The 17183-nt window shown below is 60.3% G+C and overlaps 1 protein-coding gene across 12 annotated transcripts in view; it reads right to left on the reverse strand.

Moving 5' to 3' along the window:
• Nucleotides 1-10554, reverse strand: part of TLE3 (TLE family member 3, transcriptional corepressor) — a 29583-nt gene extending 19029 nt beyond the window's left edge. For 7 of the 12 annotated variants that reach the window (XM_069026348.1, XM_069026346.1, XM_069026347.1 and 4 more), the window contains exons 1-5: nucleotides 9683-9928; nucleotides 9117-9259; nucleotides 8870-8970; nucleotides 8716-8779; nucleotides 7764-7808 (exon numbers count right to left, since the gene is read on the reverse strand). In XM_069026348.1, coding sequence (XP_068882449.1) covers nucleotides 7764-7808; nucleotides 8716-8779; nucleotides 8870-8970; nucleotides 9117-9140 — 234 coding nt within the window. In that variant the 5' untranslated portion in view covers nucleotides 9141-9259; nucleotides 9683-9928. Of the gene's footprint in view, nucleotides 1-7763; nucleotides 7809-8715; nucleotides 8780-8869; nucleotides 8971-9116; nucleotides 9260-9682; nucleotides 9930-10245 lie in introns of those variants that run through there. The other 5 variants (XM_069026342.1, XM_069026340.1, XM_069026337.1 and 2 more) reach the window with 3 other exon arrangements.
• Nucleotides 10555-17183: the final 6629 nt, after the last annotated feature.

A 17183-nucleotide genomic window follows, 5' to 3' on the forward strand; every position in this document is an offset into this window, starting at 1 on the left:
CCTCTCCCTGTCCCTTCTCAGCCCCGCAGGTGGAAGCAGCAGCTCCCAGCAGAGGCACTGGAAGCCCCCTCAAGCTCTCCAGCACAGGGACACATCCCTGCTTCCCTGGGACACTTCCATGGCCTTCCCACCCCAGGATGAGTGTCCTGGACCAGCCCTGGCAGTGTCACACCAGCCCGGACTTCAAGAAAATGTAGCCAGGCACAGCTCCTCAACCTGGGAGCAGCTGCTGCTCTCCAGAGAGGCTGGATCCCAGGAAATCCAGGGTTTGGTGGCCCTCTCCATCTCCACCAGGGCTGTGGTGGGTGTTTGGTTTCTCCAAAAGAAACCTTGGCAAAGCCAAAGCCACCTGCCCCGTGCAGGGAGCTGAGTCCCCACCAGGGCTGGGGGCCTGCTCCGCTCCCTGCCCACGGGTGGCATTCCCTCTGCCACCCTCACATTCCACTCCAGAAACAACCCAGACCCACCAACACCTGCCAGGTGCTCTCTGTGGGAACAATTCCCTGGGGATAATGCTTTCCTGCAGAGATGACCTGGAGAGGTGCCATCCCAGGGACGCTCCCGGCGGGATGGCCGTGTCCCGGCTCCAGGGACGCTCCCGGCGGGATGGCCGTGTCCCGGCTCCCAGGGGTTAATTCCGGCTGCTCCTGGCCGAGGCAGCTGTGAAAACAGCTCCGGCTCCAAGTCAAACACGGCCAAGCGGCCGCGAGGATCCAGCGCCACAACAATGGCCGGAGCCGAGCGCTGGCACGGAATCAAACGCCCCGAAATTCCTTCCGCCAGCCCCAGCAGCTCGTTATCAATAACACAAGTGATTAACCGGGAGAGCTCCAGCCTCCTGCTGGCAAGGAGCCTCCTTCCCGGGACAGCCACAGCCACCCCCTGCTCCCAGAGCCCCCCTGTGCTTCCCAAATCACCCCAAATCCACCCCGAGGCTTCACCCTCCTGATCCCACAGCTCAGCTCCCCGGGACAGGTCCTACAGCACCTCTGGGTTTTAAGCCCAGCCAACCCAGGCTCCACCTGTTCTCAAGGAAAATCCCCAAATATCCCAGTGTGGACGAAAATTCCCAACGGACACTCAGTCCTTGCTGTGAGGAGCTGGGGATGGCTGGGACACACTGCTCTTGCTACAGGAACAACCCAGTGAGCACAACCAACATTCCCAGCATCACCATAAGCAGGGAGACACCAGGAAAATCCTCATCTCCCCCAGCCTGGAGTCACCCCCCTGCAGGGAACCACCCCACAGACCCCAGAGCTCCGGGTCCTGCTCCAAGGGGTACCCACAGAGCCCCCCAGGGGCTGCAAAGTCCCAGGAATATTCCTGGCCATCCTCTGCTCCAGAAGCACTCCCGGTGATTGGGTTACACCTGATGCTTTTCTTAGCAATTCCAGAGGCAGGGAACGTGCTGGCACACCGTGCCAAGGCAGGAATGGTTGGAAGTGACCATGGCTTGGACTCAGGTACCCCGGCCACAGCCACCAAGTCACCAGGATTGTCACGGCCCTGAGCGTGAAGATGTGTGGATCCAGCAGGCAGCTGGGGGATCATGGAATCCTGGAATGGTTCAGTTGGAAGGGACTTCACAGCTCATCCAGTTCCACTCCCTGCACCTTTCAGGAGCCCAGGCTGCTCCAGCCTGGCTTTGGACACTTCCAGGAATGGGGCAGCCATAGCAACCAGTGTCCCACCACCCTCCCAGGGAAGGATTCCTTCCCACTATCTCGCCTATCCCTGCCCTCTGGCAGCGGGAAGCCGTTCCCTGTGTCCTATCGCTGCAGTGACACTTCGCTATCGTGACCCCTGTCCCCAGGGCCAGGCTCTGGCCAGCACAAGGCTTTCAGCACCCAACACTCACACAACACCCGACAGCTCCTCTGCTCCCACAGAACCGGGCCGGGAGCTCCGAGTGCCGAATCCAAGCTCAGCCCCGGCGCCGTGGCTGGAGCAGCCGGGCTGGCACCACGCGTGCCACCGGCCGCCCACGGTGCCACTGCCATGCCCAGCCACAGGAAAAGCTCCTTCCAGGCTTTTTGGCACTGGCGCTTCGATCAGATTATATTTAGCTCCAGCTCCATTAAAGATTTATTCCTCCAGCTCCAGCCATTGGATTTGGGATGCAGCAAGCACGGCTGCGGCTCCGGGAGTGCTGCCCGGCCAGCTCCCAGGTTCTAGAACAAATCTGATCCGTGTTTGAGGGGAAAACAGCAGTGCCAGCACCAGCTTCCCTCGGCTGCACCCTGAGAAAAACACAGCATCCAGCCAGGCTGATTCCATGGAGCAGGAAGGGAAGGAGCTGGGTTTTCCCCAGACGGCCCTGACCAACAACACAAGTGATGCTTCCACCTTTAAATCCAAAACTTCCAAGCAAGATGTGAAGCCAAACTCCCCATTCCACACAGAAAGAGACTTCCCACGTGGGATCCGGCAAGCACAGAGATATTGGATGTCCAAAATATTATGTTTACAACCGTGAGGTTTCCTGTGAACACGAGATTCAATCGTCTTTAAATATTTGCTCACTTTCCCTTTTCCCATTCCCCGGCACATTAAACTCCAGTTGTCCCCATTAAAACTTTAACCGGGAGGGATGGGGATCCTCTGGAATGCCGGGAACAGGGGAGGGCTCCATGCCTGAAACCTTCCCCTTCACGGGGCTCATTCATCACCTCGCCCAGAGCCACGGAGCCCCCGAGCTGCTCCTGCCAAGGAAAGCCTCCTTTCCCACCGCGGGTTGCCATGGCAATGCCGAGCTCCGCATCCCCTTCCGCTGCCCTGCGTCTTCCCTGGACCAGGGCGGGTAAAACGCCCGGAGGGGGGCACGGGGAGAGGCTCCCACCCACCCCAACACCCCCGGGAGCCAATCCCAGGATACTCCCCCCAGCACAGGGGGGTGCTGATGGTTATTAAAAAGGGCAAGGAGTCGGGAGAACCTGAAATCCCAACTAATCCCCCCTCACTCCGTGCCCCTGCCAAGAATCTGCCCCGCTCCCTGCCCAGAACCTCCCGGGTGGGGTTTCAGCGGCGGGGAGGGCGAAACCAGAGAAAACATCTGCACCGGTGATAAATCAACACTGGGACCACTTGGCCCCGGCCGAGGCTCCTGTCACCTGCTCTTAAAATGGCCAGAGCCACCAGCAGCATCCGAAGCACTTGGGGACACAGGGAGCTGCTCCTGGCACCCGTCGGGAGCCGGGATGGGCTCGGAGCGGCAGCGGCTCGGTGTTAAATAGCTGGGGCTGGCAGTGCCCAGCAGCTCCAGCTCCCTGCACTCCCATCTCTACACCTGGATGGGCCAGAGGGAATTTAAAAATAGCCCCCTGGATGTCAGTCATGGGAGAGGCAGAGCAGCCTTAAAATGACCCAAAATCTGGGAGTGCAGAGCTCCAGGCTGGATCCAGGGGGTGGGGGTGACACCCCCAGACAGGGCTCTGGGCAGTGCCAAATTGTCTCAGCTTTGGATGTCCATGAGGCAAATGGGGACTGCAGGGATGTCCCAGCCCTGGAGTGACCCCCCAGGCCGATCCCAGCACCCCTGCATGGCACAGGACTGGACACAGACCCCTCCCGGGCTCCCTGTTCCTGGAAGGATGGAGCCACCTGCAGGAACCAGCCCCACAGGCATTGCTCTGCAGGGAGCATCCCAAAAAGCCCTGCACAGGCACCCCAAAACACCTTGCACAGGGCATGCCCAAGACCCTGCCCACAGCACCCCAAACGCCCTGCAGAGAACACCCCAAACGCCCTGCACGTGTCACACACCCCTCAACCCATCCCCCAAATGGAACAGATTCTCAGTGGGGAAGGGAATCCCACCAGGCCATGGCAGGTGGAGCCTCAGAACAGATTTTGGGCCCCACCAGCCCCAAGTCCAGCCTGCCCTCGCTCCTGGATTTACACAGCAGGATGAAGGATGGAGAGAAGGTGCTGAACACAGAGCACTGCCCTTCCTCCTCCAGGAAAACACCCCAAAACATCCATATTTCTATCATTAACTCCAGCAATCTCCAGAGGTGGAAGGGAACACCAGAATTATCAAAGGTCCTGCAGACACCCCACCAATCCCACCCTGTGCTCAGAGCGTTGTCCAAACGTTCCTGGAACTCTGGCAGCCTTGGGAATGCGACCATTCTGTGGGGAAGTACAAATACATCTCTACACACGCACACTGCATCCCTACACCCCCGGAAATGTCATTGGTGGGGCTGCCAAAGGTGATGGGAGCCCCATCCGTGGGATGCAGGAACACAGCACCAGCACCATCCCACAGCTCCCACTCGCAAGGCCCCAACTCCCTCCTCTTCTCCCAAGCACAGCTCCCTCCGCACAAACCCCGCAGTGATTTTCATAAGGGTCTGCACCCCACAGCCCCCTCCAGGCGCTCCAGATCCCCCCCAGACCCTCCTCCCTGGCAGAGGAGGAGGAGTAAATCACACGAGGCATGAAGCACCAGCAGCATTTGTTGAAACCAGGATATTGTCTCTTTAAGCACATGAAAATCAGGCCCTTGAGCAGTGTGGTTCTCACTCGGGCGCACAATTATGGGTACTTTCAGCTGTCTACCACTATTTCAAGTGCTCTCTCCAAGCGGGCTGTCAATGGCATGTTGAAAGCTATTTGTGGCTGCTATCGTTATTAGCAAAGTGGAGAGCCTGGCTGATGAGAATTAAATTCAGGGCGGGGGTGCGGAGGGGCAGGACACAACCCCTCATTAGGGAATTACCACCAGCAACGGGGTACAGCTCGCTGAGACCCCCAAAACACAGCCAGGACCCCCTCCCAAGTCCAGAATTCCCTTCTGCCTTGGGAGGCCTGAGAGCACAGCTCACAAATTACTCGGCTTGTGAAGTATTTAGCAAATTATTACCTGGCACTCCTTGCTAACGAGCACGACAGAAAGGATATTGTGTTCCTAGAATATTCTAGAAACACACAGAAAAAAAAAAAAAAGCTGCCTCTCTTCCCTGGAAGTGTTGGGGGCTTTAGGTTTGTTCCAAGCATTAGGCAGGAAAACAAGAAGTGCTTCTGTGGAGAGTTCTCAGCCATAACAAGAAATCAAAGGCAGCACAAAGGTTCTGTCCTCCGAGGTGTCCCGTTTCCCCGCGCAAAATGAGTTTTCCTTTTGGAATGGTTATTGCTCTCGGCAATTATCCACGGAGATCTGCACAGAAACAATGCGCAGCCGACAGGGGAAGCAAAGTTTCTTTTGGAAAAATCAATTAACCCGAACAAAAAAAAAAAAAAAAGAAAAAAAAGAAAAAGAAGTTTTGCCGAGGTTTCAAAAGAAAACTCCTGATTGGAGTCGGGTTTAGGAAAGCTGAGCCCGGGGAAGGAGTTGAGTTCAGCAGGAAGACTGATGTAAGGAGCGATTCACTGCAACCGACTGGGGAGTCACTTCCTAAATATTTCCTTGCATATGGAGTTGTTTATGAAACTCCATTTTTTTTCCTAACGAGAAACAAAACGAGAAGAAAGGAGGGGGGAAGGCAAAAAAACCCCCAGCCCCACACGCAGCCACATATGCACACACTTAATATTCAGCGTGGAAGAGATAATCTGTTATATAAGCCCACAGACAGACAATCCCCTTTTGCTTAAAGATGAAGTATCCATCAATGTTTGTCTGGAGCAGATGTAATCACAAGCAGTCAAGTCTGGAGGGCAGGACACTGCATGAATAATTCAAGCACTTCAGTCTACTTGATTGTGTGCAGATAAACACAAGTCAACCGCTAAACAGGTCAGCTGATAAACTTGTTTGTTCAGGACCAGCCACCCTCAGCCAGATGCCGGCACGACCACGCCGCAATTAGCGGGATGCCTTGCGGGATGCCTGGCGGGGGGATGCTGCGCCAGGGATGCCTTTCAGGGGATGCTGCGGCCCCAAAGAGGGGGAAAGCCCTCCCCGGGCCCCCGCTGCGGTCCGGCACTCCCCGCCCGCCGCTCCTGCTCGCCCCATTTTCGCCTGGAAGCGCAGCCAGGGCTGCTTTGTTTGCTCCACGTTGCTGTCAATTAAAGAACGAGACGGCTCCAGCTTCCCCAAGTTCCCGGCAGCGGGCACGCAGCAGATGTCACCTCGAAGGGCCCGGGCAGGCGCGGGATGCCGCTGGAATCACCCACACAGCACCGAGCACAGGGACCACGCTGGGCCTCCTGGGCTGCCAGCACCGGGGAAGACCAGGACGGCGAGGGACCGAACCAAACTGGGAATTCTGAGGCTCCTCAGTCACCCCCGAGACCCCCACGGCACACGGAGGACGGGGCTGCTCCATCCACACCTCCCAGCGCTCACCCCGCGCTGCCAAAGCCCGCCGATCCCTCGGGATGCGCCCATGGGCCGGTGGAAAAACGCTCAGCACGTCTTGGGAACGGCAGCTTCCAGCAGGGGAACAAGCCCAACATCCCGGGGCGTTATTCCAGCATCTCCCAGCACCGAGCGGAGCCGTCCAACACCGAGCGACCAGGTAGGAAGAGGGTGGGGAGAGGAAAGCCTCTGCCCCAAGGTCAGGTCACTCCGGAGCCCCCAGGCATTGCTGAGGCGGCTGCAGGCTCCGTGTCCCTCTGGACACCCCAAAGCCGTCCCCTCCTCGGCGGAGGACACCCCGGGCCTACCCCACAATCCTGAATTTTGGGCTGTTCCCGAGCACCCCAGGACAAACCCGCCCAAGGTTCCCCCAGCTCGGGGGTCCGGGCAGCCCCCGCACAAAGACACCTGGGCCGGGCAGCGGCCCCGGAGCGGGAAGTCGGGATTATCTGCGTGGAAGGAGATATTTATAAAAATCTGAAGACTAAGCAGGAATTATTTTCGTTGCCCCGTGACTACAGCGCAGAAAGGCAAAGGGAAGAAGAGAGGCGCATTCAGAGACGCTGCTTTGCATCTCATCAGCGCCCAACGAGCCTCCTCAGAGGAGGGCGATGCCGCTATTAAGCCAAACCACTTTGGAGTTGAATGGGGCTGATTTGCGAGCGGCAAAGTTGATGTCAACTTCTATCTGCCTTAAGTTCTTAATTAGAACTCCTTCTAAAACCAGTAAGCAGCAGCAGCACAAATAATCAGGTCTAATCTCAATAATAACTTTATTCCTTTAAGTTTTACCATCATGTGCGCAGCCTTTAGGCTCTTTACCGATAATCTTATCAAGGTAGCACACCACATTCTACTGGGGCCTTCTCTATTTTTTCCTTCAGGCAACTTACATATTAGAGGAGACTGGAAGGGAACAAAAAAAACAACAACCCAACCAGCCCCAAATATTGCTTCATTTCCCCAGATGCAAAGACAACTCCGTGACATTGAGCAACACACGGTGAGCTCTGGGAGCCCTGGAGATAATTCCCTGCTCTGTCTCACGCTCCGGCAGGGCCAGGAGCAGGGGATGACCTTACAAACAGCCCTGTTGTACCCACAACACGACCAGAGGCGAACGCAGCACATATCAGTGTTTTCCAAGCCTTGGGAACTCACTATTCCAGGTACTGACCTCCCAGCATGGGAGGAGAGGCTGTTCTCACCTCTCTGCACAAACACTCTGCCTAAAACCGAAATTCCTCATGAATATCGACAAAATAACCCCACCAAGTGCCATCAACCTGCGGCTGCCAATTTAACAGCCGGGCCACGGGATCCCACCTGGAGTCACATCCCTGCCTCCAGCACTTATTCCCTAGTTAGTGCAATCAGGGCCGATTTTACCTCAGGTGGAGGAAAAGGGCAACAGGAGATCAATTCAATCACAACTTCCCCCCTTGAAATTACTCACCTGTTTGTGCATTTCAATATTCAAACCGTACGACATTTCATAGTACTGAGGAAGGAACAAAAAAATAGAAATAAATTCAATTAAACATGAGAGCCAAGGAGAATTTGAATTCAATTCACAGAAGGTATTTGCATAAGGTCATTACCAAAAAGCATCCTGGGCAAAACTGGGCTTAAAGCACGGGTAGCCAAGGAAATTACACCTTATAATAAGCAGATGTTTATGGGTTTAACTGGCAGGCACTTAACGAGGGGACACTCCTTTTGACTCCTGTTTTCTCCTCCTAAGCTACTTAGAAAAACAAAGAGGCGCAGAGCTGGGTGACAGGCGTCTGCTCAGCCCTGGCAGAACAGGTACAGCCCGGAGTCTGGCCAAAAATCCAGCTTCTCACCGAGGGGGGAGAGGCGGGAATTGTTCCCCCCCCCCGGGATCAGGGGAGCTGCTGGGAGCCCAGGGAGCCGCCGGGAAATGGGGTGCTGGATCCTGCTCAACCCATCAGAAACCCAAACGAGCCCACCCGGGGGACCCGCGATGCAAATTTAGCTAAAAAAAGAGCGTTTTGAGGCAACAAAAGTGCCCATTTCCCTCGGGAAGGATGAGCCGGGGGGGGGATGGGGGGGGGAGCTGGGATGGCTCCCGGGTGGCCTCGGGGGCAGCAAGCGGGGGACCCCCACCGGCATCAGGGACCTCCCCCCGAGCCCAGGGTCGCCGCTCCAGCCCCCCCCGACCCCCCCACGGCTGCAAGAGCGCTCCAAAGGGGTTAACAGGAAACTTGGGATTGCGCTTCCAGCCGTCTGGGGCCCGGAGCGCCTGGCACCGCCGCCCCCCCGCCCCGGGGGTCCCCGGGCAGGCACTGCCCGTGCCGGGGGGGGGTCCCCCGGTCCCCCCCGTCCGCAGGCTCGCAGCTAATGACATTTGCAGGCTGATCCGAAATCTGATTAAAGTCTCTCACCATAACGTAATGGCGCTGCATTTCGGTCTTCTCGTTCGCCAGCTTGTCATACTCCACTTTGAGGCTGGGGGGGGGGGGGAGAGCGCACGGTGAGACCCCGGAGAAACGGGGGGCTCGGGGCGGGGGGGGCGGCCGGGGGTCCCCCCGGGCTCACCTGTGGTACTGGGCCTGCAGGAACTGGAACTCGTCCTTGATCCGGTCGCAGGACTCGGCCACCGTGAATTTGAAGCCCGGCTGGCCCGGCTGGTGCGGAGCCTGCGGGAAGCGGCCGCGGGGGGTTACCGGAGGGGCACCGGGGGGCGAGGGGGGAGGCGGGGGGGGGGGGGGGGACACCGGGGGAGACGGAGGGAGGAGAGCGGGGGGGTGCGGGCTGGGAGTCGGGAAGGGGTACCGGGACTCACCGGGTGCCGGCCCTGGGGGTACATGGCCGGGCTGGGGCGCGGTCACTGGAAGCAGCCGCGCCGAGCCTCGCTACGGCGATCGCGACGTGCGGAGCTGCCGCTGCTGCCCGCCGGCCTCGGAGTGCTCCCGGAGAGGCCGAGAACTGAACAAAGGGACGAGAGGAAAGTCCGTGCTGGGGGCGGAGGAGGGAGGGCGGAGGGGGTGGGGGGGAGCGGGCCCGGCCGGTTCCCCCCCGCACATTCCCCCCCCCCGGCCCCGCACCGCCGGGGAGGCGCCCGCGGAGCCGAGCCCAGCCCCGCAGCGCCGGGGCCAGGTGCCGACCCCCCCGGCCGCCGCGCTCCGCGGGCCTCCGCTTCCTCACCCCCCCTCCTTCCGGCACTCGCTGGCGGAAAAAAAAATAAAGAAAAATCACCACCACCACCCCCCCCCCAGAAAAAAAAAAAAAGAAAAAAAAAAAATAGATCAAAAAGCCACAGCGGCGACAACAACAACAACGCGGCGGCGGGAGGAGGGTCCCGCGGTATTCCTGCGGCCGGGAGAAGGGGAAGCAAAGCCAGGAACTAACGCCGGAGCACGACGGCCATGGAGGAGAGGAGGAGGGGGAGGAAGGCCGTACACATCCGACTTCCCGGGCGCCGCGGACATGCGAGGTGCGAGCGGGTCCCCCGCCCGGGGGCGGCCGTTCAGCTGCGTCCAGCCGGGATCGCCGTAACTCCGGGAGCCATCGCGGAGCGGGCGCGGAGCGGGGCAGCAGCGCCCGAGCACGCGGTGCCGCCACAGCGCCCGGGCGGAGCGGGGCGGCGGGCGGGGGACAAAACCCGGGCGGCCTCTCCGCCGCCGGCCAATGGCGGAGCGCCGCGCCCACGTGGGGCCGGCGGCGGCGAGCGCTGATTCGGCGCTGCTGGCGTGACGTCACAATGGCAGCTTGTGTCTGACGGAGGGGTGGCCGCGAGCCGCGCCCACCCCGGGCCCCGCCCCGCGCAGGCCCCGCCCCGCCCCGCGCCCCCCGGCCCGGCCGTGACTGGGGCTCGGCGCTGCCGTAACCCCGCTCCAGCGGCCCGGTTTGGGCTGTAAAACAAACACAAGCGCTTTGTCACCGTAACGCCTCCGCTCCGCGGGCCGCCGCACCGAGAAAACGCTCGGTACGAAACCCCCGCACCGGCGGGCGGCGGCAAGGCCGCGCTGCCTCCCCCGGCGGCCGCGCGGCCCCTTTGATGTGTCGTGAGGGCCGCGCTGCTCCCCCTCCGCGCCTCCCCTCACGCCTGAGGGGGTTTAACGAGGAACACGGGTAATGGCGTTAACGTCAGGCGCTCCCGCCGCGCCCGGGGAGCACCCGGCTGCGTCCCCGGAGGGGACCCCGCGCCCGCCGCAGCGGAGCAGGAGCAACCCCGGTCCCAGCGGGCCGGAGAGAGCGGGGCCGGGGCAGCCGCGGCCCCACGGGCGGGCCGAGCCCGGCCCAGCGCACAAAATGGCCGCTCGCCCGCGCGTCAGACGGAGCCTCCGCCCCACGTGGGGCCGCGCGCCGCTCACCGCCCGTCCGCCAATCACAGCGCGGAGCGGGCCGCCGCGCCAACGCTATTGGCGGGGGGGAGCGGTGCTGTCAATCAAAGCCACGAGGGGCCGCCGGCGCGCAGCCCCCGCCTGCCGCCCGCCCGCCATGGCGGCGTAATTAGCCCGGGCCGGCGCTTCCTCCAGCTCAAACAATCTGTCACCGCCGTGCCGGGCGGGCCGCGGCACCGCCGCGATCTCTGCGGCAACGCCGCGGCTCGGGGCTTTCTCGACAAGAATGAAGCGCCGCAGCTCAAATAATAAACAAGGGGCAAAACGCCTCGAAATCCCGCCCCGCTCCTCGTTCCCCGGCGTGGGGGGTGCGAGCGCCCCGCTGACCCCCGGGGTGCGGGATGGGGGGTGCCCCGGCCCCCCCGCCCGCCGCTAATTGGGCGCGTTCCGGTTGTTGACGTGACGAGCGCTGTCAGCGCCTGGCGCTGCCCATTGGCTGCCGCCTCCTGGCCCCGCCCCTGCCCCACGTGGGGGCCCCCGGCGCGGCCGGAGCGCCGCAAAACGCGGTGCGGACAGAGCGCGGAGCGGAGTCACCGCGGGGCCGCTGCCCCCGCGCCCTTCCCGCCTCCTCCGCTGTTCCCAGCTCTTCCTAATTCCCTGATTCTGCCTCATTTCGGCTTTTTTTTTTTTTTTTTTTTTTTTTTGGCTTTTTCTCTGTCGAGGCGGCAGCTCTTTGCAAAGCCCCTGCACTCTATGGGGAACATCAGGGTGAAGTTGGGGGATCCATTGGGGCATCCACAAGGGGCACCCATTGGGATGGACATTGGGTGTCCATAGAGGTGCCCCCATTGGGAAGGACATTGGGTGCCCATAAACGTGCCCATAAAGGTGCCCATCGGGGTATCCATCCCTTGGGGTATCCACTGGAGCACCTATCGGGATGTCCAGTGGAGTCCCCCTGGGGTGCCCATCGAGTGACCCATTGGGACCCCCATCGTGGTGCCCATCAGGGTGCAAAGCACCCCCGGCAGGCAGATCCTGGGAGAGGGTGTGGGATAACGTGGGAGCATGGCCCTTTGAAGCACACGGAGCAGGAGCAGCTCCTGGAACTGCCAATGCCGGAGAAACGTGAAAATTAACGTGAAGGAGCAACGCTGGAACTCTTCATGGTGGAACCGGTCCTTATTTCTCCTGGAGAGAGCAGCTCCTGCTGCCGAGGGCAGCCAAGGTGACAGAGATTTAGTGGGGGAACGTGCCTGGAGCTCCGGGTGTCACACACTCCCATCGGTCCCAGGAGATCCCAAAGCAAAGGCAACAGCACCTGGAAATCCTCCCCTTGGGGAGGAACTCGGGAGTGGGACACGCTGCCCTTCCTCAGCACTCTGCCCTTCTTCCCACCTCATCCTGGGCTCATTCCCGGCAGGAAAGAAGGGATTGTCCCCTCTCCCCTCAGGTGAGGCCCCACCTGCAGAGCTGCTATGAGGACTGGAACCCCTCTGGAGCCAGGCTGGGAGAGCTGGGAAAGTTCCCCTGGAGAAGAGAAGGATCCAGGGAGAGCTCAGAGCCCCTTCCAGGGCCTAAAGGGGCTCTGGGAGAGCTGGAGAGGGACTGGGATGGAGGGATGGAGGAGCAGGACACAGGGAATGGGTTCATAGTGGAAAAGTGGAGATTCAGATGGGATATGGGGAAGGAATTGTTCCCTGGGAGGGTGTGAGGCCCTGGCACAGGTTCCTAAAACAGCTGTGGCTGCCCCTGGATCCCTGGAAGTGTGCAAGGCCAGGTTGGAATGGCCTGGGATAGTGAGGGTGTTCCTGCCCATGGCAGGGCTGGCACTGGATGAGCTTTAAGGTCCCTTCCGAACAACTCCAGGATTACACGATTCTGTACAATCCTCACTCTGTACCCACTGACCTGGAAAAGTGGGAAAAGGGGGCAATTCCCATGGTGGGGCTGAGCCAGACTCTCTGTCCCAGGGACTTTCCAGGGCCAGACTCAGGGGATGTGAGGCCATGGGGAGAGGAACAGAAAGCGGCGATTTTGCACAGAAAATTCACTTTATTGCTCAAAATAGAAGCCATTAGCTGGGCTGTGCCCCTCCCCCTGTGGTACTTATGGACAAATTCTGATTTTTACTTAATGGTTTCCCTGAAAAGGTTGTAATTTTCTTCCCATTCCCATCGAGCCGCAGCTCCAGCGCCGTTGTGGTGAACTCCAACGGCCAAGGATGGCTCCTGTTAATTGATATTCCTCATGCTGGGACCGCACCGAAAGAGGAGATGTTTTATTTTAGCTTATTAAAACTCACCTGGTTTGGGGGGAAAAAAGGAATCAAAAGAACAATTAGGGGTGAAAGGAAACGTTCTGGCTCATATTGATTTAAGATCTGCTTAAATTGATATTTGCACATCCCAGTTAGAAACCCGTGATCTTTTCCCAGAACTTATTTTTCTCTTTCTGAGTTGGGTTTTCTCTTTCTGAAGGATCTCAGGAAAAGCCTCAGTGGGAGCAGCCACTGGCTCCTCTCCCAGCTGGCCACGAGGTGCCTTTGTCACCATGAGTGGGGACACCGTGTCCCGCCTCTCCATGAGGGTGGAAACACCACCCGGGGAGGATGGGGATGAGGCCTTTGGGGACATTCAGTGGCACCCGGTGCCACCATTACGGTGCCTTGCAAAGGGCAGCTTCCCACGGGATCGTGTCCCCACAGAGAGCGGGAGGCATTGGGGGTTTCCGGGACGATGTCGCGATCCCTCCCTTGGGATGTCACGGCTCCAAGGGTGGCTCTGCCCCGACGTGCCCCGTTCCTGGTGCCCTGTGAGGTGGCACAGCCGGGAAAGGAAGCTGGAGATGTTCCTTCCCCTCCCCATGTCCGGGGAGAAACCTCGGGCTCAGCTTGTGGGCACGGGGTGTTGTGAAACTTTGTGACACCGTCCTGTCCCCAGCAGCCTTTCGGGGAAACCGTCGGAGCTCCCTTCCCCTTCCCTTCCCCTTCCCTTCCCCTTCCCCTTGCCAAAGCTCCTCTGCCGGAGCAGCCGCTGTCCCCATCCTCCCGCGGCCCCTCCCTGGCACCGCCACCCCCGGCCCCGGTGACCCCTCGGGGGCGTCCACAGCCCCCCCCAGCCCCCATGATGGAGCTGTGGGACACAAGGGAGGGAGAATCCCTCAGGATGAGGGCAGGCAACAGCCCCAGCCACCCCCGGCCTCCTGCGGGACACAAAACACCCCTGACAGGACCCATCTTTTCCCAAAATCTCCATCTGCCGTGTCCCCGTGACTCTGGGAAGGGGCTGCGGGGACGGAGGCGATTCCCGGCCGCACACACGTGTGCACACAGATGCCGCACACACCCGCACCCACGTGTGTCCCTTGTGTCCCCTCCTCCCTCCCCGGCGCAGCCGAGCTCTCCCGGCGTGACGGGAGCCGCCCCAGAGGTGACTTTATCGCTGACAAGCCGGTCCCAGCCCCGGTCAATGGTGTGTGTTTACACTGCAGGTGACATTATCTGCCCTCCGCGCAGGGCAGGACCCTGCCTGCCAAATTCCCTTCAGCTTTCAAGTTTATCTAAACAAGGATTTCGGAGTGGGAAGGCAGCGAAGCGCTCGGGAACGAGCAGCCCCGGCGAGCCCGGATATTTGGCTTTGTGGGGAGCTGGGCTTTGTCTGCTCTTGGCGGCGAGGTTTTCCAGCCCCCCCGGCAAGAGAGGATGAGAGGATTCAACCCTGCACCCCTCTGGCACCGGGGCTCTGCGGTGGTGGCCACAAAGATCCGCAGCCAGCAGCACCGGGAAGCACCGGGAAGCACCGGGATGGGGCTGGAGCAGCACGGCCTGGTGGGAGATGTCCCTGCTCGTGGCACGGGGCTGGATGAGACCTTTGGGGTCCCTTCCCCGCCCAGACCATTCCAAGAGCTGGTGACGTCTCCAGGCGGCTCCGGGAAGAGCGGCGGGTGCCGGTGTTGCCACAACAGGCCCCGATTGCCGCGGCCTTTCACAAGCGGAGCTCCGCTGACCTCACCCTCAGCCGCGGATCTGCTTGAGCAACGCCAGTGCCCGGCCCAGCCCGGCGCCTCCGGCTGCTGCCGCACGGCCGGGGGGGCCCTGAGGGGCAGCACCCCGGCTCGGGACCCCACAAAACCCCGCCGAGCCCGCGGCAGGCTCCCACCACCAAAACCAACACTTTTCTCCCGTGTGTCCCTGGATTTGGGACAGGGGGGTGAGGAGCACCCATGGGTGCACTTGGTGCTGGGGGGAGGGAGAGCGCCAGGACCCCCCTGGTAGCAGAGGCAGCTCCAAAGAGCTGGAATTACAAAGTTCTGGCCAGGAAGTTGGGGCAGCAGGAGGAGGGATCGTGCCCAAGACGCACCCTCGGGACCAAACCCAGCAGCTCCAGTTTGGGTTGGAAGGGACCTTAAAGCCCATCCAGTGCCACCCCTGCCATGGCAGGGACACCTTCCACTGTCCCAGGCTGCTCCAAGCCCCGTCCAGCCTGGCCTTGGACACCTCCAGGGATGGGAATGTCCAAGGATGTTAAATCCTCCGCAGGGAGGTGGGAGAGGAGGCCCGGTTTGGCTGTCCCCTTGACATCCCACTCATGCCCCGCGGCTGGAGCCAGGTCACTCTGGGATCCTCACGGATGCTCCTGGGAGCTCCTGGACGCTCCTGGATGCTCCTGGGTGCTGTCCCGTGCCCGCCGCCCCCGGATCGCGGGCCAGGATCCCGCAGGCTCACCTGCCCTCCCTTCCCGGGGCAAACAGCTCAGCCCCGGGTTTTGCTGAGCACTGTCTAATTATAGATATTATATTGCAAATGGCTTTTGGGCCTGCTAATGGTATTACTGGTGTTATTCTTCTACTTGTTAATTATAACCAATTTGTTTGGGATGCCTTCCCAGTTTTCGGCTGTAATTGCTCTCCCCATTCCCTGACGGCTGTGACTCAGCAGAAACTCCGCAGTTTCGCTCAGGGATGAGGTTTCTCTTTGTCTCTCCTGCCAAGCGTGGCTGCAGACGCTGCCTGAGCGGCGTGGCTACTGCTCCCACCGCGCCGGTGGCCGCGGGAGGGGCCGGCAGGGATGCGGGATACCGGGGCCGGTACCCACGCGGGGTTGGAAGCGGGACCACGGCAGCTCCGCGTCGCCCTGAGCGGTCGGGCTCAGGCTCGGGATGCTCTGGAGGAGCCGGATCAGGGCTGTGACCCGTGAACCGTCCCAGGATCCCGCCTGTTAAATCCCAGCGAGCTCCGTGTGGCCAAAGGCTTAGCCTGGGGAAGGGGGGAATATGAAAGGGATTGTTGTCTTTTTCTTATTGCTAAATTCTTAAGAAGTTTGCTCTTCTCCTCTGGCCGGCATCAACTGCAGATAAGTTATTTGGAAAGCGAGTATTTCAGCAGAACAGCCGCTCAAGTAGCCTAATACACACATTAGAGTCTATTTGCACTTAAAAGAAGTGGGAGGTATTAAATCAGCCCCTGGCCAGATAGGCATTGTATAAACAAGAGCTGTTAACTCCTACTTGATAGCGATGATAGCGAGGGAAAGCAAAACAGCCCTGCAGTGTCACCACCGGCCTGACACAACTTGTTGTAGGTCTGGGCAGAAAAAGAAAACAAACCCCTGCGAGTTCATGGCTGCGGGAGGGCGGCCGGCGGGGGGATGATCCCAAACCCTCTCCCGGCCCGGGAGCGGCTCCCGCACCCGCGGGGAGTTGCCAGCGGCCGGACAAGCGGTGGACGCGCTCATGGAGCTCGGGACAGGGCGGTGACCCCGGCCAAGCCCTCGGCATGGGGGGTTTCCATCCTGGATGCCGCTGCAGAGGCGCTGGGCCGTGCGCGGGGCCGGGGAGATGCTGCTGCCGCTGCCGAGGTATTAATGAAATTTATGAGTCAGAGCGAGCGAAAGAAACTGTTTTCAGCTGACTTCACTCACCACTTCCTCTCCTCGCCTTCGCCTCTCCCGGCAGCCCACTTATCTTTGCCTGGAGCGGTGCCCACCGCCCCTGCCCGGTGCCGCTCCCGGGAAAGGCCGGAGTGCTCAGCACCGCTCCCGCCGCGGAGTTCGCTCCCTCCCTCAGTCACTCAAGCGCTCTCAAGTTGTTCTCTGTGGCTAATCAAATGTCAAAACAAGCTGCCCCTGTGATTTGGAGAGCTTTTAAACAGGAAGACATTCACCGCTGAGACACCAGAGCGCCGGGCTCTGCCGGCAGCGGGAGCTGCCCGAGCTCAGCACCTCTCCCGGGAGCTGCTGGGCTCTTTGGGGTCTCCCTTTCGGGGGATTGTCACTGTGGAGCTGGTAGCACTGATCCCACGGCTCACCCAAAACCAGTGCTGCTGTCTCCCATGGGATTGGGGCTCCTTCCATCCATTCATCCATCCATCCATCCATCCGTCCGTCCATCCATCCCCTGGTGGGCAGCAGCAACACCCCCATCCCTGTGTCCCACTCTTGATTCTTACCCATGGTTTATAGCCTGACCCTAAACCAGGTGCTCTGGGGCTAAAGCAGCGTCCTCAGCTCTGTGCCGGCTCTGCAGCACTGGAGGATGGAGGGGACCAAACCTCAGGCGACAGCCTCA

Source organism: Aphelocoma coerulescens, chromosome 10 (genome assembly GCF_041296385.1).
Source record: "Aphelocoma coerulescens isolate FSJ_1873_10779 chromosome 10, UR_Acoe_1.0, whole genome shotgun sequence".
NCBI classification, from domain to species: domain Eukaryota; kingdom Metazoa; phylum Chordata; class Aves; order Passeriformes; family Corvidae; genus Aphelocoma; species Aphelocoma coerulescens.